This window comes from Megascapheus bottae, chromosome 9 (assembly GCF_031878675.1).
Source record: "Megascapheus bottae isolate mThoBot1 chromosome 9, mThoBot2.hap1, whole genome shotgun sequence".
Classification (NCBI taxonomy): domain Eukaryota; kingdom Metazoa; phylum Chordata; class Mammalia; order Rodentia; family Geomyidae; genus Megascapheus; species Megascapheus bottae.
Window position 1 is genome coordinate 855,323 of NC_143517.1, and position 23,129 is coordinate 878,451.

Consider the following 23,129-nt stretch of genomic DNA (forward strand, 5'->3'; position numbering starts at 1 on the left):
GAAGTTAATTGAGAACATTATGTCTGGGACTAGCTCTCTGAAGAAAATATATTTTCAGAAGTGCCAAGTCTGTCCTCTAATCTCACCAGACAAGCAACAAAACAAATCAGAGAAACAAACCCCACTCCTTCCCCTGGCTAATCTCACTTATTGTATTCTTAGCTTTCAGAAAATTGGAGGGTCAGAAACTCAATTTCAGGGGCACCATCTTTCTAAGTACAATATACAAAAATTGCATATGTGTTTTTGAGTCTATATATAATATTTTTCATAAGCTTACCTTGGAGTTTTAATGTAAAATGTGACTGGCCTTGCTGTGCTCTTTTGCTATGTGCCATTTTGTGGTTTTGCTGTCTTTGTTATTCTCCTTTCTTTGTTTGTGAAAATAAGCTGTGCCATTCAAGAAAAATGGTTTCCTCTGTGAAATACAGCTTTAATCCAAGAGCATTCTTACTACTTTAAAAAAAAAAATTAAAGCATTGTCCTTTAACCAGTGTTTCACATTTATCTAGTTTAACTGAGGTTTCTTCTATTTGAAGTTAGACTAAGCTTGGTATTTGCTTTGTGCCTTTTGAAGACAGTATTCCTTGTTCTTATTTTACTGATTCTTTTATGTTAGTAGTGTCAACTTCAACTCTTTTGTGGTTGTTTTCTCAAACTTCTTACATTAACATTCAGTATAAGTAAAGTGAATCCTTTTGTTCTGCATTGCTTCATAAGTTTTCAACTGAAAGTTCAATTTAGGATATTCTGGGGATTTTAGAAAAACATTGTTCCATCTACTTGATTTGATTTTTGTTTTCCTTTCTGTCCTCAGTATACTATTTAGATACAAGTTCATTCGTTATATCTTATACCATCAGAATGTTGTTTTGTTGGGGGGGAGAGTTGCTAGGATTTGATTTTCTCTCAGGTCTTTTGCTTCCTAGGCAGTACATTACTAATTGAGCCATAACACACTACCGGCAGTTACTTTCTTCCTTTTTTTTTTTTTTTTTTTTTGGTGGGTCATGGAGTTTGAACTAAGCCTGGGCACTGTCCCTGAGCTCTTCAGCTCAAGGCTACCACACTACACATGGAGCCACAGCCCTGCTGCCCATTTTCTAGTGATAATTGGAGACAAGAGTCTCACAGTCTTTAGTGCCCAGGCTGACTTTGAACCATGATCCTCAGATCACAGCCTCCTGAGTAGGCTTACAGGTGTGAGCTACTATACTCAGCTGGAATTTAGATTCTTTGTTATATTTTATTATAAGATTAGAATTAACATTTTTATTTTTCTCCCTATCTCTGCTTACCAATTGGTGTGTATTCTTAACCTGCTAAGAATTACACAGTTATATATAGGAATAATTATATATTCATGAACTTTAAAACAATTTTTCTAAGATCACCTAATTTTCATTAGAAGAATTAAATTAACCTAGATATTTTATATAATCATCTGGCAATGTTGGCTATTGCTTTATTTTTGTTTGTTTGTTTGTTTGTTTTTGTTTTTGTTTTGCCAGTCCTGGGCTTGAGCTCAGGGCCTGAGCACTATCTTTGGACTTTCTCAAGGCCAGAGCTCTACCACTTGAGCTTCAGCACCACTTTTGGCTTTTTTCTGTGTATGTAGTACCAAGGAATCGAACTTGGGTCTTCGTACATGCTAGGCAAGTACGCTACCACTAGGCTAAACTCCCCAGCCCTTGGCTATTGCTTTAAATGATAAGATAATATACATGCTGAATGTGTGTATATGTGTCACAATGGCTATATTCATAAAATTTTACTTCAACACTATTAGATTGGCATTATACTAACATCAGATGTGAATAAATGATTCAGAAAATTGAAATGCTTTGGTCAAAACAAAATAAGACTATAAACTTCAAACACAAATCTCTCCCTACCTTTGTGGTAATGATGGAAAGTGAACCCAGGGCTTTGCACAGGTATTCTACCAGTGTAGCACATCCCAGCCCACATCACTGAAATTACCCAGCTTGGTCTGATTTCAGACTACCTTTTTCCTATTACTTCATGCTCCCTATTTTTGTTAATTTCTAGTGAACTTTTCAGTAATTTAATGATAGTACAGTATTTAAGCTTGAAAATGAAATTATAAAAAAGAGTAGAAAAGAAAGAAAATGAAATTATAGTTATCACCTGAAATAATTGGCTCTTTCTTCAAATATCATTTCCAGTGACCCTATATCTCAAGAAAGGAAATGTTCAGGGGCCAGGAGCATGGCCTAGTAATAGAGTGCCTGCCTAATATGCATGAAGCACTGGGTTTGATTCCTTGGTACCACATACATTGAGAAAGCTGGAAGTGGTGCTGTGACTCAAGTGATAGAATCCTAGCCTTGAGAAAGCCCAAGGATAGTGCGTAAGTCCTGAGTTCAAGCCTCAGAATTGGAGAGAGAGAGAGAGGGAGAGGGAGAGGGAGAGGAGAGGAGAGGAGAGGAGAGGGAGAGGAGAGGGAGAGGAGAGAAAGGGGGCGGGAATGTTCAGTCTTGACACTTAGGTTTGTCTAGAGAAAACTTAGTTTTATACTGTATTTATCTTTAATGTATTTATTATTCTCTCCCCTTTCAGACAGAAACAAACCATGTAAATTATAGTGTACTCCTCAATGGTTCTTTTTTTTTTCTCTTAAGAATTGAATTAAACAAAGTATACTCTGAGAATTTAAAAATAGCATACAAATCACAGCTGGTAGTCCTTTAGTCCAGTGTTTTTATCTGTTTCTTAGGTATGTGGAGCCAGCCTAGGTAGGAAAGTAAAAGAAACACACTTTAAGCCCATAGATATGGAGGCAGACTGTATAGTCATTCATGTAGCAAACATTTTGATCCCTTGCAAATGTCACATGCTGTTGAACACTTTCAAAGGACAGAAAGAGTCTGGCACTGGTGGTTCACACCTATAATCCTCTCTACTCAGGAAGCTGAGATCTGAGGTTTATAGTTCAAAGCCAGCTCAGTCAGATAGGAAAGTTGTAAGACTCTTATCTCCAAGTAACCACCAGAAAACTGGAAGTGGTTCTGTGGCTCAAAGTGGTAGAGTACTAACCTTGAATACAAGTTCAGGGACTAATTCTTTGGCCCTGAGTTCAAGCCCCACAACTGACAAAAGAACAAAAGAAAGTAATTTTTCCTGGGATAGCTACGAAAAAGGTGACATTTGTTCCAAAAACATTTTTCAAGGATCATGTTTTTGAATAATGAACTGAATTTTCTTTTTTTTTTCTTCAGCTCAGGGCTACCACCCTACCCTTGACCTCTACTTCCCATTTTCTAGAAGTTAAGTGGAGATAAGAGTCTCTGGTCCTTTTGTGCCTGGGCTGGCTTTGAACCTTGATCCTCAGATCTCAGCCTCCTGAGTAACTAGGATTACAGGCGGGAACCACCTCATCTGGCCTGTCTTCTACTTTTGACATTGGACTTTCACTGGAAAAGTAACATCAGCTCCACTGATGGTCATAGTTGAGCATTATGGATTGCTCTGTCTGTTATGGTAATTTGGGGGATGACTTACTTTTTGGACTGGCCCTGGTTTTAGCTGTCTATCATTATTGGCATTGTCACTGTGTGGACTGGCTTGTTCTAAACTGTCAATAACAAGTGTTCATTGCTGTTTTCATTCCTGGTTTATCAAAAATACAAGGAGAACCCAAATTACAAATAAACTTCTAAATTTGTCTTTTCCAGGCAAAAACTCATTATGCCAGATGGAAGTTGCCCTATTATTCTGAATGCTTACTTTTGCCAGAAACTTATTGCCAAAGAAGATTCAAAAACAACTCATGAAATGTATACACCCCTACCAAGAAGAAATATCACTTTGGCCCAGATCTTTCATATTAAATATCTAACAAATAATTTGCCTAAAAACCAGGTAAAGTCTCATTGGCTCAGAGGAATAATGTTTGCAATAATTAGGTATGAGGCTATATATATTTTACCTCCTCTAAATATATATGCTACCTGGCACAAAATTCTATTATACCTGAATATTTGCTAGCTCAGATAGCATATGGTTATGAATTTCATGTTCCTGATTTATTAACATAAATGAAAATATTTATTTTCTCTATTCTTTACCAGTTTTCTAAGAATTTTAAGCACTTCTTCATGTCTTTTTGAAAACTTGTTTTTTCCTATATCTGTATCCCTAGACAGAAAAAGATGCATAAGCTTTACATTTTTGTTGTTGTTGTTACTGTTGTTATTGTTGTTGCTACTGTTGTTTGTGGAGCTTGAACTGTGGTCCTGGGCTCTGTCCCTGAGCTCTTCAGCTCAAGGCTACCACTTACCCTTGAGAAAACTTCCAGTTTTCTAGAGGTTAATTGGAGATAAGAGTCTCATGGACTTTAGTGCTCAGACCAGCTTTGATCCTCAGATCTCAGCCTCCTGAGTAGCTAGGATTACAGGAGTGAGCCGGCCAAACTTCAGATTTTTTGTAATTGTTTTTTTACCCTGAGCCATGGTCATCTGCTAAAATTAATTTGAGAAACTAAAACTCATTGTGAATGAGCACAGTATGTGCCCGGGAATACTGTGAGCTCTGGGAGTTACAGCAGTCACCACAAAACACAGTACTGAAACTGCCAGATTGAGGGCAGGAAAATAAGAAAGAAAAAATGGACCAACTTTCACCTTGTATTTTTGTTTTGTTTTGTTTTGTTTTTGTGGGTCATGGGGTTTGAATTCAACCTAGGCGTTGTCCCTGACCTCTTCAGCTCAAGGCTACCACCCCACTCTTGAGTCAAGCCTCACTTCCCAGTTTTCTAGAGGTTAATCGGAGATAAGAGTCTCAGGTCCTTTGTGCCCAGGCTGGCTTTGAACCTTGATCCTCAGATCTCAGCCTGCTGAGTAGCTAGGATTACAGGTGGGAGCCATGGGAGCCTGCTGGGCTTCACCCTGTTTTATACCATAAAGTCTCCCATTGACTATCAAAAGAAGTATTTGGAAGGGATTATTTGAAAAGAAAAGCATTGTAGTCAACTTAATGATAACATTTAAATTTCCTCCAAGTTGGGTGGGGGGAGGGAAATAGAGACCAAGACATGAGAAAGGGTATCAGAATATAATGTAACCCTTCTATTAATTATAATAAAAAATATATGGAAAAAACATCCTTCAAGTTTTTTCTTAGTTTGTTTGTTTTTGCCAGTCCTGGGGCTTGAACTCAGGGCCTGAGTGCTGTCCTTGGGCTTTCTCAAGGCTAGAGCTCTACCACTTGAGCCACAGTACCATTTCCAGCTTTCTAATCTGTGTATGTGGTACCGAGGAATCAAACCCTGGTCTTCATGCAGGCTAGGCAAGCACTCTACCACTAGGCCAAACTCCTGGCCCTCCAAGTTTTTTTGTTTGTTTGTTTTTTGTTTTTGTTTTTTACCAGTCCTGGGCTTGAGCTCAGGGCCTGAGCACTGTCCTTGGACTTTGTCAAGCCCCAGGACCATTACCATAATAATAAATAAAAATAATAATGTTTACTACTCATTCTTTTTTATTTTAGTTTGTCTTTTGAATAAAAAGGGGGAAAATACTTAACTCCTTTGATGTATATAATAGCAGGAATCCACTGTGGGATGTGGGATTACATTGGTAGATAATACACTGCTCTTTCCCACTTCTCCTCAAGAGAACTTTAACCTAGTAGATATTACATTTCATACCTCATGTTCCTCTACTTTTTTTTTTTTTTTTTTTTTTTGCCAGTCCTGGACTTAAGCTAAGGGCCTGAGCACTGTCCTTGGATTTTTCTCAAGGCTAGAGCTCTACCACTTGAGCCTCAGCACCACTTCCGGCTTTTTTGTATGTACGTGGTACCAAGGAATCGAACCCGGGTCTTCATGCATGCTAGGCAAGCACTTTAACCACTAGGCCAAACTCTCGGCCCATGTTCCTCTACTTTTATCTTTATTCCTCAGATAGATCTGTTGGGGGATTGGAGAATGATGTCATTATTAGTGAACAATTTGTTATAAACCAGACCAAAACAACTTCCTTTGCATGTCTTGGCCAGGTTGTTTGTAGTAATCTAGCCACTACAAGCATAGATGGGAGCCATGGACATGAAGACAGGGAGCAGCATCTTGTAGCTGGCACTCCTCTGAGGAATTCTCTCCTGGACATGGTCGGAAGCCTGGGAACTGCCCCATGGAATAGAGTGGGCGTCCGAGTGGTAGTACAAAGAGTTTACTCACTTCCTGGAAGAGATGGTACCATGATCCAGAAGAGGAGCCTCCCAGGGAACACAGACCTACCTGGAGCTCGGTGAGTAGCATGGGCATGGGGAGGAAAAACATCCACATAGTGCTTGAGAAAGTGGGCTCTTCCCAGAGGAATTTTGACACTGCATTTCCCATATACATGAGTTGTTTTACTTGCATCAAAATTTGATATATAGGGCCTGGAGTGTGGCCTAGTGGTAGGGTGCTCGCCTAGCATGCATGAAGCCCAGGGTTCACTCACAAAATCAGGGACAGCGCCCAGGTTGAGTTCAAGCCCCATGACCCACCAAAAAAAAAAATCTTAGTATTGTTCTGCAAAAGTGCACGTGGTTACCATTTATGACAACATTGAATGTTAATGTCTTTGATGAATGATGACAATTAAAAAATCTCTGACTTTCAGAGACTGCTCTCTCAAAGAGTATGCATGTGTGCTCACTTAGTACATAGTACATATACTAAAATTAAAAGGATAGAGAAATTACTTTCCTGCCCAAGGGTGACATGTAACTTAATAAAACAGTCTACATTTTCTTATGATTGAGAGGTATGACTCAGGTGATAATGATAAAGGACTTTGCCTTCCTAAGTACAGTCCCCAGTACTACAAAAAGAAAAAAAAATGTTGATTAGTAATGCCTAAGAGAATGTTATGAAACTTGTAAATGTGTATCTGTACTAGCCAATGAAGTAACATCTGACCATTTGACTGTGATTAGCTCCATAAGAATGATCACAGTGTCCATCTTGGAGGCATGTGTCAAGATTGCTTCACTGGTGCTTGCTTGAGGTTTGTTGTTGTTGCTTGGTCTGGTTTGGGGTATATTTTTGTTTTGTTTTGTTGGTGAATACCTGCCAGTATTTAACATTGTCAGTGTTTTATATTTTTACCTTGGAATACAAACTATGCTCTATTAAATAAGAATATATTATGGTATAGCGAGATAAATCCAAGCACATACTTCAAAACAAGAAAGCAATTTTATTCCATAGTAATGAATATTCCTGTCATGTGGTACATTTCTTGTAGCACAGATAAGATGTCATAACACTAAATAAAGGACATTTCTGTTTCACAGATGAGGAAATAGCTTCAGAGATGTACTTACTTGCTGATAGCTATATGATAATGTAAACAGAAAAGAAAGGTGTAATGAAATATAATGTCTGTTCTGACAAGGTGATAGTGTTAAACTCAAAAAGACAGGAGAAAATTAATTTTAACTGACTTGGGTGAAGGAGAACTTGGAACTTTAATCAGAGTCATAGCATTTGGCCTTGGATTTGAAGGAAAGACTGCTAAGAAATCTTTGGGTGTCAGAAGGTCTGATCAGTAATATTTCATTAATGTTTTTGTAAAAATTAGAATTTGAAAAGATAAAGAAGAATAATGGTCAGCATAAGAATAGGATGATTGTGGGGGTGGGGGAGAGGGAAATGGGGACCAAGACATGAGAAAGGGTATCAATGTATGTGAATTAATGCACCTCCTACCTAGCAAATATAATGTAACCCTTCTATTAATTACAATTAAAAATATATGAAAAAAGAATAGGATGATTGTTTATATTATTTTTTCCCTACTTTGTATGAAAGCAAGTAAAAAAACAGTGGCTGATCTGATGAAGCTGCATATAAACTTTTAATTTTTATTCTGTTGAAAATCCATAATTCAACATCACCAGAAAAATAACCTCAAAAGGTTCTATCAAAAATTACACTGGTCTCGGCCGGGAGTTTGGCCTACTGGTAGAGTGCTTGCCTAGCACGCACGAAGACCCAGGTTCGATTCCTTGGTACCACATACATAGAAAAAAGCCAGAAGAGGTGCTGAGGCTCATGTGGTAGAGTTCTAGCCTTGAGGAAAGCCCAAGGACAGTGCTCAGGCCCTGTGTTCAAGGCCCAGGACTGACAAAAAAAATTAAAAAAAAAAATTATACCGGCCTCTAAGCATTCAGAAAGTCAGACCAAAGTCGGATATTCTAAGGAAAGAAACAGAAAGGCAGGGAGAGGGAAATGGGGACAAAAACGTAAGAAAGGGTATCAATGTGTGAGAAGTAATGCACCAACTATCTGGCGAATATAACTGTAACTCCTCTTTTCATTACCTCAATAATAAAAAAAGAAAAGAAAAGAAACAGAAAGGCATCTCATCATATAGAATAATATTTATCCAAATGAACTCAAGGATATGGAAACAAGAGGATTTTTTCTTTGTTGCTTTTTTTAATTTTCTTTTTGTCTTGTTTGTTCATTCATCTATCTTTGGTAAGGGGGTACATGGTAATGATGGAACGCCAGGTAAAGCAATACAGAGTTGGAAATTATATTGGAAATTATATTGAAAGTGAACTTTACAACTTGTGAGTAGGGGCAGTAGGGAAAGAGTGACACTATTCAGAAAGAAATATACTCTTTATCTAACTTATGCCCTCTGTATATCAGTTTTATAATAACAATTAAGGATGCATTTTTAAAACAAAGAAGAGTAAGGAAAGAAGGAATGGATAGAGAAGGGGTGGATGAAAATGTTGGAAGTGGTGACATTGATCAAGATATAGTATATTCATAAACTTCTCGGTTAAATGGCAACTCCCTTGTACAACTACTTAAAGATAATAAGAAACATTCTTAAAGAAAACAAAAAGCTTCAATTTACAAATCAATATAATAGACTTGTATTTTACCACGACTAATGATTTATCCATATGTTTATATATGCATATAATTTTATATTTGCCTTGGAAACACTTTAGTGATAAGGTTTCTTTTTTTTAACCTTTCTATTGTTATTGTAAAGATGATGTTCAGAGGAGTTAGTTACATAAGTCAGATAATGTTTGAACAATGTTACTCTTTTCCTTACTTTCTACCAGTTTTTCCCTCTCATCCCTACCCACAAGTTGTATAGTTCATTTTCAACATAATGTCTAATCACTGCTAAGATTTGTTCACCATTTGTCCTACCATTTCTGTGATATGGTTTCTCATGTAGGCTTTCTAATATGTATGTGTGTGCACGCACAAGTGCACGTGTGTATGAAGCACATATGAAAATGAGAGAATACTATTAGAAAAATGTACTTTTTACCATGACTGTGGAATGATGCCCTGTGGGACATATCTAAGTTAGTCTTGAAATAGTAAGTGCACCAAAGAAGAACAAGTACATGCAGTACTCATTTCCCAGCCAGGGGATCCCTTATTCTTTTCTCTGTTTTTGAGAATGGCTTTCCTTGAGGCCTGCCATGATCTGCTTTACCATAAAGGTCTTCACTTTGTAAACTTAAAGGAGGTATGCTCACCATATTTTTCTATGAAGTACCAGAAATAATCATGTCAGAAGAAATTGAGCCCTCTAGAAAAAAGGAATATCTGTGTGTCCTAGTGGACTCTTGATAAAATCATTCCCAGAACAGGTCTGATGGCTCTTGAAACTTTTAAAGAAGTTTCTGTCTGGCTTTACTTAGAACCTCAGCCATAGGTGTCATGTCTGTGTCCCCCTCACTCTGGCAGTATCCCTCTTCTGAGGTCAGTATCTCCTAATGGCTATCAGCCCACTTGGTACCATCTTTGAAATTAAAGAAAATTTATTGAAAGTCAACTTTCAATAGCCCTTCAATAGTTCTAGTCAGTGTTAATAAGTTCAGTAAAAAGATTTATGTCCTCAGTTGGGTGCCAGTGGCTCACTCTTGTAATCCTAGCAACTCAGGAGGCTGAGATCTGAGCATTGAGGTTCAAAGCCAGCCCAGGCACAAAAGGACCTGAGACTCTTATCTCCAATTAACCACCAAAAGAAAACCAGAAGTGGCACCATGGCTCAAGTGGTAGAGCGTTAGCCTTGAGCTGAAGAACTCAGGGACAATGCTTAGGCCCAGAGTTCAAGTCCCATGACCAACCAAAAAAAAAAAAAAAAAAGATGTCCTCCTAACTGGGCACTGATGCCTTATGCCTATAATATCCAAGCTGAGATCTTAGATCTCAGGAGGATGAGATCTAGGATTGCAGTTCAAAGCAATCCTGAGCAGGAAAGTTCATGAGACTCTTACCTTCAACTAACCACCAAAAAGCTGGAAACACCAACCTTGAGCAAAAAAGCTTAAGCAATAGTGACCAAGTCTGCATTCAAGCCTCACTACTTGCAAAAAAAAAAAAAAAAAAAGACTACTGTTCTCTGAACTATAAAAGTAGGCTTTCTACTTCTCAGTGATTTTATTTAACTCAATGCTGCTCTTGAAAGCAATTCTATGGGGTTTCTCAGGTATATAGGAAAGAGTAACCAACAAAAAGAAGTCTTATGAATCACTATGATAAAATGTAAGAAAAAAAGTCAATGCAACGGACACTACATAACAGGCTTAGCAAACTTACCAGACCCCTAAACACAACTTTCTCTAGATCTGCTTCATGTTGAATGTTGTAAAATAAATACATGAGAGCCAGAGGCTGATAGCTTATACCTATAATCCTAGCTTCTCGGGAGGATGAAATTTGAGGATCATGGTTCAAAGCTAGCCCAGGTAGGAAAGCCTTTGAGACTCTTATCACCAGTTAACCCCCCAAAAGACAGTAGAGACACTGTGGTTCAAGCACTAGCATAAGCAGAAACATCTCAGGTATAGTACCAAAGCTTTGAGTTCTAGCCCCAGACTGGCACATGTAATAATTACACCAGTAATAACAGCAAAATTTTTTAAATGTTTGAATAATAAAACTATAGGTTTTTTTTCTTTTTCTTTTCCTTTTTTTCTTGTGGTACAGAGGGTAGAACTCAGGACCTTCTACATGCTAGCCATGTATTATGTTACTCAACTATGCCTCTAGTCCTAACCATAGTCTTTTTTTTTTTTTTAAGCAGAATGGAAATAGTATTGGAGTAAATCTAAGAAAGCTATCTACTAACATTCATCCCCTAACTTGTAGAGGAAGCTGAGACAAAGAAAAGGAAAATGAATAAGTGAATTCCTTAGTGACTCCCTCTATTCTGGTGGAGTAAAACTTGATTGCCTCATTCCCAGCTCATATGGATTTTCTTCAGATGTCACCTGCCTTTCTCCCATCCATCCCGAAATGTGTTCCTTTCTCCATAGGATACTTAAGTAACAAACCGATAATTTTCCCTCAGAAATGCCTCATTGCAGAAGTATTTTAAAGGCAAGAAAGTCTCTTCTAAAAGCATATAATTTGAAGAACTTACTAAATAGCCATGTCTTCAAACAAAAATGCTAGGAAGAAATATCTTTTTGTTTAACAGTTTGTTACCTTGCATTATGTTTTATGGAAATTCAATAAGCTAATCCAATAAAATGTTCATGTTATATTCTCTATATTGATACTTTATTCTAACATTTCCTCTTTTTTTTTCTTTATTCCATTCTCTTAACGTTTTCTTCTTTTCACTAAAGAAAAATGAAGAACAATCTACTATCATGTCCTGAGCCAACTTTTGGACTGTAGTAGTGAACAAAAGTGTGTACTTATGAATTATAGTCTAGTGTAGAGTCCTAAAATATTACAAAAGGAAAGAAAAGGGAAGGGAAGGGAAGGGATGGAGGAAAGGAGAAAGAGAGAGAATGTGTTGAACACGTTGAAACTATGTATAGTGCTGCAAAGGTGCAGAAAGCTCATACTTATGTTCCTACGTACTCAGGAGGCTAATATCTGGAGGATTGTAGATTGAGGTTAACTTAGGGAGAGACATTCTCAAGACTCCATTTCTAAAACAAAAAACAGCTGAAAGTATGGCTCAAGTGGCAGAATGCTAACCTAAAAGAAAAGTGAGGCCAAATTCAAACCTCAATATAAGAAAAAAGAAATGTCTGGAATCAGAAAAGGTTGGGTACAATGTTGACTGACACTTATCAAGGACATTTAAGTACAAAGTATGTTTCCTTATCTGAGTAATTGAAATTATAATGCTTACCATAATATAGACTCAATTGGAATTATGTGTGTAAAGTGTTCAATGTAATGCTTCCATGTAGTGAGTGTAATATCCCAGCCTGAGGGATCCTGAACCCCCAGCAGTAGTCACCAGCTTTCAGTGAACCAGGCTAGGTGTCAATTTAGCAGCTCAGTGGCTACTCTCCACCTTCAGGCTGAAAGAGAGCAGCCCCAACTACCACTGGGGCTGAGCTTTTAAAGGTAAATTCTACACACTGGTGGTGGTTACCTTATGAGGTCACCTTACAATGCCCATAGTCAATACCACAAAGAAGAAACCACACGCAGGTGGTCTAGCAGGTTAAGCATTTTTGCAAAAACAAAAACAGGGCCGGGAGTTTGGCCTAGTGGTAGAGTGCTTGCCTAGCATGCACGAAGACCCGGGTTCGATTCCTCTGTACCACATACATAGCAAAAAGCCAGAAGTGGTGCTGAGGCTCAAGTGGTAGAGTGCTAGCCTTGAGAAAGTCCAAGGAGAATGCTCAGGCCCTGAGCCCAAGCCCAGGACTGGCAAAAAAAAAAAATTTGGCAGCTAAGCCTGCCAGGTTATTACAGTAAGTTCTCTCTAAGAAGTTCACTAGCTCTTTAAACAGATGCACTAATTCTTAAAACTGTAAAATACTGTAAAACAACATTATAATAGAAACCTAAAATAAGCAAAGGCTTCAAGTTATAAATCAGCTAATAGCTGATCAGTATTAATCTGGTTAGGTAATACGTCTCCTCTACGTCTGGAGAAACTTTCTGAAGGTTGATTTTTATTTCTATGCTTTTGGTCACTTTCCGCTCGCATCTTTGTGCCTGCCACTGTTGGTCCCTTTTACTGTAGGAAACAAACAAAAAGCTGCATATTTATCCATGAACTCATGGATGCTAGGGAAGCAGTAGTGAAAACTTTGTTATTCTAATCCATATATTTTAACAATAATAGACTTGAAGACATCAAAAGGAATAGCAACAATCTACTTACAGAAGTTCATGCTATTATAAAAACAAAGTTTTGCTGTTAGAATAAGATAGCTAATTTTCCAGAATCATACCCAAATGTGATACTTAAAACCATAGTATATTCATAATATATTTACATCTTAACCTGGACCTGCTGATTTTCCAACACTGTTAATGTCAGAATCAAGAATAAGTTCAAGGCAGTACTACATAAAAGATATGGAAATTTTCCTTCTCAGTTCCTGACCTCTTTTCTCTGAAAACATTTGCTCTTAAAAGAGGCTAGAGAGCTGGGATGTTCTGTACTCAACTTCTGCTCTTATATGTAGCTATGTAACACTAGAGTTACAATAGAACTTTTTGTTTTGTTTTGGGGTGTTTTGTTTTGTTTTGTTTTTTGCTAGTCCTAGGGCTTGAACTCAGGGTCTCAGCACTGTCCTTGGGCTTTCCTCAAAGCTAGCATTCCACCACTCAAGCCACAGCCCCACTTCCAGCTTTCTCTATGTACGTGGTACTGAGGAATCAAACCAGTGTCTCTGTGCATGCTAGGCAAAGACTCTACCAGTAGGTCAAACTCCTAGCCCTACAATAGAACTTTTTTTATGAAAAAAGTATGGAAGGTATTTTGATGAGATGTTAGTATGGAGAAGAGCAGCCATGGCAGGCAGCACACAGCCTGTCAGAGTATGCAAGGTGACCAAGCTCAAGAACATAGTATGAAATACCTTTGTGGCCAAGGAACACAGATAGGTTGAGAAGAAGCCTAATTTTATGGTTTCCTGTACCAGTGAAGCTGCTACACCATGTTCTTCTCTTCCCTGTTTCCTTCTGCCCAGTAACCTACTGTGCCCTATCTCCCAGCTGCTCCCAAATCCAGAACAATTGGTACCTGAACTGGCAGTCTTGGTAGGGTCACTTTTGTGCTGATATCTTGGTTTTCTGTCTAAATGGCTTGAGCCAGATCACCGCCATCTCTGAAAAACCGAAGCAAGCATACTCCTAAGTAGTCCTTCAATGAACACTCTCCTTCCTGAAAGACAGGCAAATTGACTGACTCACTATGATATATGAGGAAATATACCTGTTAGCTTGGCAGTGATATTAAAAAACATTCTGAACTGTCACAGGTATCTACAAAAAAGAGTGAGAAATGTAAGGCCATCTAGATGGGTACTTGAGACTAATGACCAAATAATGCACATTGTACTGATATCAAGCCAGCACCTTCACACCAAGTCCATAAATGGCAAATACTGCTAAGGATTTGGGTCATTCATATATTGCTGGTGGCATAATAAAATGAAGAGTCACTCTGGGGAACAGCTTAGAACTTTCTTTTTTTGTGGCTCATGAGGCTTGAACTTGGCTTGCGTGCTGTCCCTGAGCTCTTCAGCACAAGGCCACCACCCTACCCTTTAGTCAAGCCCCACTTCCCATTTTCTAGAGGTTAATTGGCGATAAGAGTCTTAGGTCCTTTTGGGCCCACCCTGACTTGGAACCGTGACCCTCAGATCTCAGCCTCTTGAGTAGCTAGGATTACAGGCGTGAGTCACCACCAGCTTCTAGCAGTTTTTTTCTAAGTTAAATTTTTGAATTTCTAAAGAATATCTGATTAGTGTTTTGTTGGTAGGTGAAACGTTAAATAATCTACAGAGCTAAGAAATAGTGAAACCACATACCTGCAAGTGCTCTTCAGACCTTGCAACTGTGGCTCATCTGTCATCTCTGCTTGGAGTGAGTCTGCTTAGTTAACATTCTAATGTAAGGTATAAATAACAGCAAGTAGGCACACCTACATGTATGCATCCATATAGCCTCTTACATATAGGCTATCTAGAAGTTTATATGAGAGGAGTTTCCAGTCACTGGCATACTCTGAGGAATTAGATACTAGGGAGCAAGTTTCCCTGAAGACCTAGGAGAACCATAGGAATTCTCTTTACACATATTATATCCATTTTTCCTTGTGTCACTAAAGTTAAATTAACATGACATGAAATTAACCATTTTAAAAGTACAGTTCAGGGCCGGGAGTTTGGCCTAGTGGTAGAGTGCTTGCCTAGCATGCACGAAGACCCGGGTTTGATTCCTCAATACCTCATAAACAGAAAAATCCAGACTTGGCACTATAGCTCAAGTGATAGAGTGCTAGTCGAGCAAAAATAGCTTAGAGACAGTGCCTTGGCACTGAGTTCAAGTCCTAGAACTGGCAATAAGTAAATAAATGAACGAATCAATGTACCATTCAATAGTAGTATATTGACAATGTTGTATAACCTCCAGCTCTATGTAATACCAAAATATTTTATTGTGCTGAGGGAAACCATGTACACATTAAGTAGTTCCTCTGCATTAATGCCTTCCTCAGGCCATGCATGACAACTACTAATCTTTTTTCTGATAGCTGTGGCAGAGGCAATGATCGAGAGGCTCTCGGGTGAAAATGTAAGACTCTATATTATAATGATTGGTGTTACTGTTCTTCCAGTTCTTAGAACTTAGCCTGGCATCAGGTATGTAATAAACATTCTGCCTGCAAGTTTTTAATGAAAGAAATTGAAACAGATGGCTACTCTTTTTGGGGGGACAGTCCTGGGGCTTGATCTCGGGGCTGAGCACTGCCCTTAGGCTTTCTCAAGGCTAGAGCTCTACCATTTGAGCCACAGCACCACTTCTGGCTCTTTCTATGTATGTGGTACTGAGGAATCGAACCTGGGTCTTCGTGCATGCTAGGCAAGCACTCTACCACTAGGCCAAAGTCCCACCCCTTCCCCTCCTTCCTCCCACCCCCGGTTCCCCATGGCTACTCTTTTTAGTCTCTTTGTCCCCTTAAGCTAATTATGGTGATGGGAGCTTGGGGAATAAAGCTCTAGTACTTGCCTTACCTGTATACCTGGAGCTGGTTTCCCAGCAAATCCCCCATGCCATAGCTGAATTCAGTTGTTTTGCACTCCCTGCATTGTAGTAAGAAGTGCTATCCTTTAATGACATCTCCTGCGATGTCCCTTTCCATACCATGGCCAGCCCTGCTGTCACCATTTCAGTGTACTCCTCTATCCGCTCAGCTGCAGAAAACTGTGGCAGTGGCAGTGATCACCTCCAGGATGAGGTGTCCATTTACCACATATGCTATTTCAGTGTCCTGTGAAGACAAGGAGATATTGCCTGTCTTTCTGATTACCACCCACCAGCCAGGCTTCATTCCCTAGAATTTCTACATAGGCATTTAGATTGTGTACTGTGAGTAAAAGCACTGGGATAAAAGTCTGTATTTGACTTAATCATTTCATATCATTTTTTTGTCTTTATGTTTCTGCAGTTGACTAGAGTTGCTGTGTATGTGTGGTGCATGTTTTGTAAGTAAAAATAAAAATCATTAGCCCTGTCAGGCTCAGAAAAAAATGAGCTCTGTGGCTCAACTGAGTGTTCTTGTCACAAAGCATGCTTCTCATCAGAAAGCCTTTACAGACAGCTAGACCTAAGTCTGCAAACTGGCTCTACCCACTACTTGCTACGGGACCTTGAAAATGTATTTAGCGAAAAATAGGAAGACTAACGATGCCTTTTGTGGCCTTCTTGGAGGCTTACAGTGATTGGGTTGTATGGGATGAGCCAAATAGTACTAAAATCATGTTGGTTTGGGTAACTATTCATATTTTGCATTAAGATTTCTGCTTCTGTAATGGTTATGCTTTTGATTTCATGCCGTTGAAGTTGTGTGTTGTATAACTTATTATCAAAGCAAAGAGCAAGCTGTCAGCTATTCCAGAAATCTTCATTTTGCTGTCAGTGGAAGACTGGAAGAGAAGAGGATTTACCACACAGGGTGGGTGGAGTGAACACTGCTAAGGATGAGAGAGCCATCTGAACTGTGTAGTTGAGAGGGGATGTGAGAATTGGCCAGAAAGGTGTTAGTTTGAATTGGTCTAGATATGCCAAGATAGAGAACATACAAGGGATTTGGTGCCAATGGGAGTAAACTCTGATACAGTGTTCTAGTCTCAAATCTTCACATAGCACTGGCATCCCACCCACACAAAGGAGGTGTGGATGATAAAGAATCAACATACACAAGAAGGAAGGAGGAAAGGGAAGGAAGCCCACCAGTCATGTTCAGGGCTTGGATTCAGAGTAGAGCAAAGAAGCTGCCAATTACAAATTAACTTGCAATATTCAGCCTTCTTAAGTCTTGATTTCTTCCAAATGCTGATGCATTGTCAGGTAAAGGATATAATATATCCATGTGTTTAAACCAAGCATGTATAGAAATGTGAGAAAATAATGCCCATCCCTCTTCCTAGGTGTCACAGCAGTCATAAGTGAACATGGAGGTGATAATGCACAGGCCCTGAGTTCAAGCCCAGGACTGGCCAAAAAAAGGGGGAGGAGGAGAAAAAATGAAAAGTCTGAGAGCTGGTGACTCATGCCTGTAATCCTAGCTACTCAGGCTGAGATCTGAGAATTGTGTTTCAAAGCCAGCTAGGGTATGAAAGTCCATGAGACCCTTTCCAGTTAATCACGAGAAAACCAGAAATGGCTCAAAGTGGTAGAGTGCTAGCCATGAGTGAAAAAGCACAGGGCCACCACCCAAGCTCCACAGCCACCAAAAACAACAACAAAGACAGGGAGAGACAAAAAGAAAAAAAAAATCGAAAGTACACTAAGATTCCATCACATCCAAGTCAGAATGGTTAGCCTATGAACCATAGTTACGCAGGAGAATATCAGTTCAAAGCCAGCTGATTGAACTCCATCTCCAGAAGTAGCTAGCAAAAAAGCAGTACTGGGGACTTGGCTCAAAGTGGTAGACTGCCTTCCAAGCAACCAAATAAGTAAGCCTGGGGGGCAGGGAGGGAGGGAAAATGGCTATTATCATCAAGAAAACAAACAACAAGCCGGATGCAGTGGCTCACTCCTGTAATCCTAGCTACTCAGGAGGCTGAGATCTAAGGATCAAGGTTCAAAGCCAGCCGGGGCACTAAAGGACCTAAGACTCTTATCTCCAATTAACCTACAGAAAACAGAAAACGGTAGGTGGGGCTTGGCTCAAGGGTAGAGTAGTACCTTTGAGCTGAATATCTCAGTGACAGCACCCAGACCAAGGGGTAGGGCAGTAGCCTTGAGCTGAAGACAGGGCCCTGAGGACAGGGCCTAGGCAGTGCTCAAGCCCCAAGACCCACCAAAAAAGAGAGCGAGAGAGAGAGAGAGAGAGAGAGAGAGAGAGAGAGAGAGAGAGAGAGAGAGAGAGAGAGAGAGAGAAAGAAAAGAAAAGAAAACAAATGTTGGCAAAAATGCAAGACAAAAGATACTTTCAAACACTAATAAATTAGAATGTAAAATAGTGCAAAGTTAGCATAGAGACTTTTTTTTTTTTCTTGCCTGTCCTGGGCTTGAATTCAGGGCCTGAGCACTGTCTGTGGGCTTTCTCAAAGCTTGTGCTCTACCAGTTGAGCCACAGCACCACTTCCAGCTTTTTCTGTGTATGTGATACCAAGGAATTGAACCCAGGGCCTCATGTATGCTAGGCAAGCATTCTACTACTAGGCCACGCTCCTATCCTGAGATTTCTTTAAAAAAAAAAAAAAGAACTAGAATTCTAGAAATACTATATGATACTGCTATATCATATCTGACCATATATTCAAAGGATTGCAAGTCAGCATACAATGGAAGTATTCACAACTGTTCATATGAACAGATATTAACCAAACTATGGCATCAACTTCAATGTCCATCAGTCAATAAATAGATAAAGAAAAGAGATAGATAGATTGATTGATTGATTGATAGATATTATTTGACCACCAAGAAAAATAAAATTGTGTCATTTGAAGGAAAATGTCTGGTAATGTAAATCATCATGTTGAGTGAAATAGCCTAGTTAGAGACAAATATTTCATGTTTTCTCTCATATGCAGAATCTAGACTAACAAAAAATGCACAAGAATATAAAAGGAAGACTTTGTGGAAGGACTAGCATGAAAGGAGAGGGTGAGATATATGTATATACTCACTACATTATATACAAGTATGAAAATAGAATTGTGTGAAAAGCCACACCAATTTTTTTAAGTTAGTATGTGCTTACATGCAAAGGGACTGCTGGCAATATCATGCCTGTGCAGTTCCCTAGGTATATACAGAACACCCTGGTGGGATATTGAACAGAAGATGGATGTTAGGGCTGGAGTTCTGGGCCAGGGACATGAGTCACGAGTCAGCATCTGTACTGCACATTACTGTCTCAGAAACCAAGCACCAGTTCTGTGTAGCCAAGAAGAAACTTTCCTCCAGCAGAATAGCTCACTGAACAGCACTTTAATCCCATTCAAGAACATGAACAAAATGCCAAGGCTACTCCCTAAATGTTCAGTCGCCATTGCCAGGAACCTCATTTACTAAAAGACTAGGTTAGACCAAACCCCATGACATTATGAAATCATCCAGGCACTCTCTCTGTTTTATTCTTGGCCTTGTTCACATAGCCACATGTAGCACAAGGAACAGTCACAAGTGCCAGGATGTTTTCTTTTGCCACCAAGCAGCATAATACTCTTTGCCTTAGATGTTGTCCATCTGTAACATGAGCAAAAGATAGAAGAGCATCATGGTCCCATCTAGCTTATACTTTTTCAGCCATGGAACGAATTAAAATAGTGACTATTTCTTTATTTTGTTTGATCTTAGAAATAAATAAGAAATGGTTGATGTTTACTTAAGAATTTGGAGCTAAATGTGGTGAACAGAGGTCAGAGGTGTGAGTAGGTCAGCCTGGGCTACATAGTAACGCCCTGTCTCAAAAGCAAAAAATTAATTAATTTTTTAATTAAAAAATTAATTTTTAATTAATTAAAAAATTATGCCTGTGGGCCAGCATTTTGGCCTAGTGGTAGAGTGCTTGCCTAGTATGCACGAAGGCCCAGGTTCGATTCCTCGGTACCACATATATAGAAAAGCCAGAACTGGTGCTGTGGCTCAAGTGGTAGAGCACTAACCTTGAGGAAAGCCCAAGGGCAGTGCTCAGGCCCTGAGTTCAGTTCCCAGGACTGGCAAAAAAAAAATACGCCTGTGATCCTAACTACTCAGGAGGCTGAGATCTGAATATCACAGTTCAAAGCCAGCCTGGGCACTAAAGACCATAAGACTGATTTCCACCAGAAGACTGTAAGTGGCACTGTGGCTCAAGGGGTAGGCTGGTAGCCTTGAGCTGAAGAGCTCAGGGACAGCACCCAAACCCAGAGTTCAAGCCTCATGACTAATCCAAAAAAAGGAGGGGAGAAGGAATGAAGGAAGGGAAGATATCATTTGCCTCCTATTTGTTACAGAATTAAATCCAAGATCAACCAGAAAAATTGGTTTTGTGCACTGGTGTCCATATGACACATACCCCACCTCTTCAGTGCTCAACGAGTCTCCTGCACACACTGTTCAGTAAATAACTTTAGAGAACCAAACCTGGCCAGTTCATTCACTAAGAGCATTTGAAAAGTGCTCTCCTTGTGCAGTCTTGTGTACTGCCCTGAGTGGAATGGAGAAGTTAGCATTCGTGTTTTCATTAGTTCTTTTTATAGCATTGAACCAGCTGTAGCTGGTTAACACCGCCTGGGCTGCCTATGAGTGTGCAGGTCTCTTACGCAGGATAAAGAATTTGTGATGGAAATGGATTTTGTTACTCATGATACCACTGGCTGTGTTTACATGAACTCACTCATACTGTCATGTGATGTGATTTATTATGGCCTTGTTAAAATACAGGAAGTCCTTGCATACTGTTCAGCTCTATACTTACAAACAAACAAGGGACCCAGAAGTATAGAGTGCTTTCTCTTTATCTAGCTATCCTTGGAAAACGCATTTTAAAAGAGCTAGATTCTAGATATTCTAGGCTGTTTTCACCTCGGTTCTTTAAAACTGGGGTGGAAAAAGTCATTTTCAATCACGCTTTAAAGAATTACCTTCTGAAGGATAGAACACTATTAACCATTTCTGGTTAATTATTTCTAAAAACTTCATATTACTGTAGCCTTTCATGGGTAAACATTAACTTTTTAAGAATCATTAATTTAGTAAATATTAATAGATCATATTTAGTAGATATTCATAAATTTCTTGAATATGCATATATTCATTTCTGCCTAACAGATGGAAGTGGGAAATGAAGAACTGTGCATGTGTGTGCATGAGTGTCCATAAAGTCTTCTGCGCAAGACTAATGCTCTACCACTTAGACCCCAGTTTTGCTTCTGGCTTTTGTGGTAGTTAATTAGAGATATGAGTCTTATAGGCATTCCTCCTCAGGCTGGCTTCAAGCCATGATCCTCAGATCTCAGCCTTCTGAGTAGCTGGATTTACAGGCATGAGCCACCAGTTCCCAGCTGATCATTTTAAATGTGTTTATTGGTTGTGGTGGTGGTGGTGGTGGTGGTGGTGGTGTTGTGTGTGTGTGTGTGTGTGTGTGTGTGTGTGTGTGTGTGTGTGTGGCTTGTTTTGGAATTAAAGAATAAACCAATTTAGATAAAATTGTCAAGTATCCACTTCACCTAGGTCACGTGAGGAAAAGTTTTATTTCATTTTTACTGATGCTTTTCTTTTCATAGAAAACAGAATAAGAGATTTAGTAATTACATGTATTGGGTTGGAGGTACAGACAACTGTGTATTAGTTACCTCTTAGAAATGATTAGAAGGTAAAGTGAATGAATATGACATGCCTAGAATACAGTAGCTCTTGACTTTTGTTTTTATTTTGTCATACATACTATATCTACTATGACAAACACAGTGTGACACAGAATTTTTTGGCAGCCTATTCTATTGTCTCTTTGGCAAATACTCAGCTGAATGACAATAATGAATAAATAGATACAGCTCTGTGCTAATACAACTTTTTTTTTTTTTTTTTTGCCAGTCCTGGGCTTGAGCTCAGGGCCTGAGCACTGTCCTTGGACTTTCTCAAGGCTAGAGCTCTACCACTTGAGCCTCAGCACCATTTCCGGTTTCTTTTTTTCTATGTATATGATACTGAGGAATCAAACCCGGGTCTTCGTGCATGCTAGGCAAGCACTCTACCACTAGGCCAAACTCCCGGCCCCCTAATACAACTTTTTTAAAAAATAAAAATGGGTGGCAGAGTTAAGCACTGATAGCTCAAGCCTGTAATCCTAGCTACCCAGGAGGATCACAGTTCAAAGCCAGCCAAGAGCCAGGCATGGTGGTTCACGTCGGTAATCCTAGCTACTCAGGAGGCTGAGATCTGAGGATCAAGGTTCAAAGCCAACCCGAGCACAAAAGAACCTGAGACCCTTATCTCAAATTAACCTCAAGAAAATGGGAAATGGGGCTTGGCTCAAGGGTAAAGAGGTAGCCTTGAGCTGAAGAGGTCAGGGATAGCACTCAGGCCAAGTTCAAGCCCCATGACCCACCCCCCCCCCAAAAAAAGCCAGCCAAGGCAATGAAATCCATGAGACTCTTATCTCTGTTGTCCATCAGAAAAACTGGAAATGGTGCTGTGACTCAAGTGGTAGAGTACTGTCCTTGCATAAAAGAGCACAAGGACAGTACCCAGGCTCCAGAATCCGATCTATAAAATGGGTTAATCTTTATTTCTAGAATTGTGCTTGTACATTTTTACTGTTCTTTTTTGTTTGAAAAATCCTACTGTATAGCCCAAACTGACCTCCAGCTTTCAGTCTAGCTTCATCCCAAGTGCTAGGATTACAGACATGCAGCGACAACACCTTGCATCCTATTAAGTAAAAGGGGAACTTCCAGCCACACATTGTACATCAAGGTAACACTTGCCTATGTACTTTTGAAGTATAGACAGAAAAGAATTACATTGATAAATATATTAATATATTAATTTTCAAGTAAAATATATCTTGTAATATGAGGTTAAAAGATGTGAAATTTAGAAATGTCATGTTTTATCTATATATTTTATCTTTCAAATGTGTTTAATTACTAAGTGACTCAGGTAACAGTAAAGGCTTTAGTACCATGATAAAATAGGA

The 23,129-nt window shown here is 39.2% G+C and overlaps 1 protein-coding gene across 3 annotated transcripts in view; it reads left to right on the forward strand.

Moving 5' to 3' along the window:
• The window catches only part of Spidr (scaffold protein involved in DNA repair), a 288,520-nt gene that overhangs the window by 185,731 nt on the left and 79,660 nt on the right, over positions 1 to 23,129 (forward strand). For all 3 annotated transcript variants that reach the window (XM_090338799.1, XM_090338798.1, XM_090338797.1), the window contains 2 exons: positions 3,699 to 3,885; positions 6,019 to 6,269. In XM_090338799.1, coding sequence (XP_090194925.1) covers positions 3,699 to 3,885; positions 6,019 to 6,269 — 438 coding nt within the window. The remainder of the gene's footprint in view (positions 1 to 3,698; positions 3,886 to 6,018; positions 6,270 to 23,129) is intronic.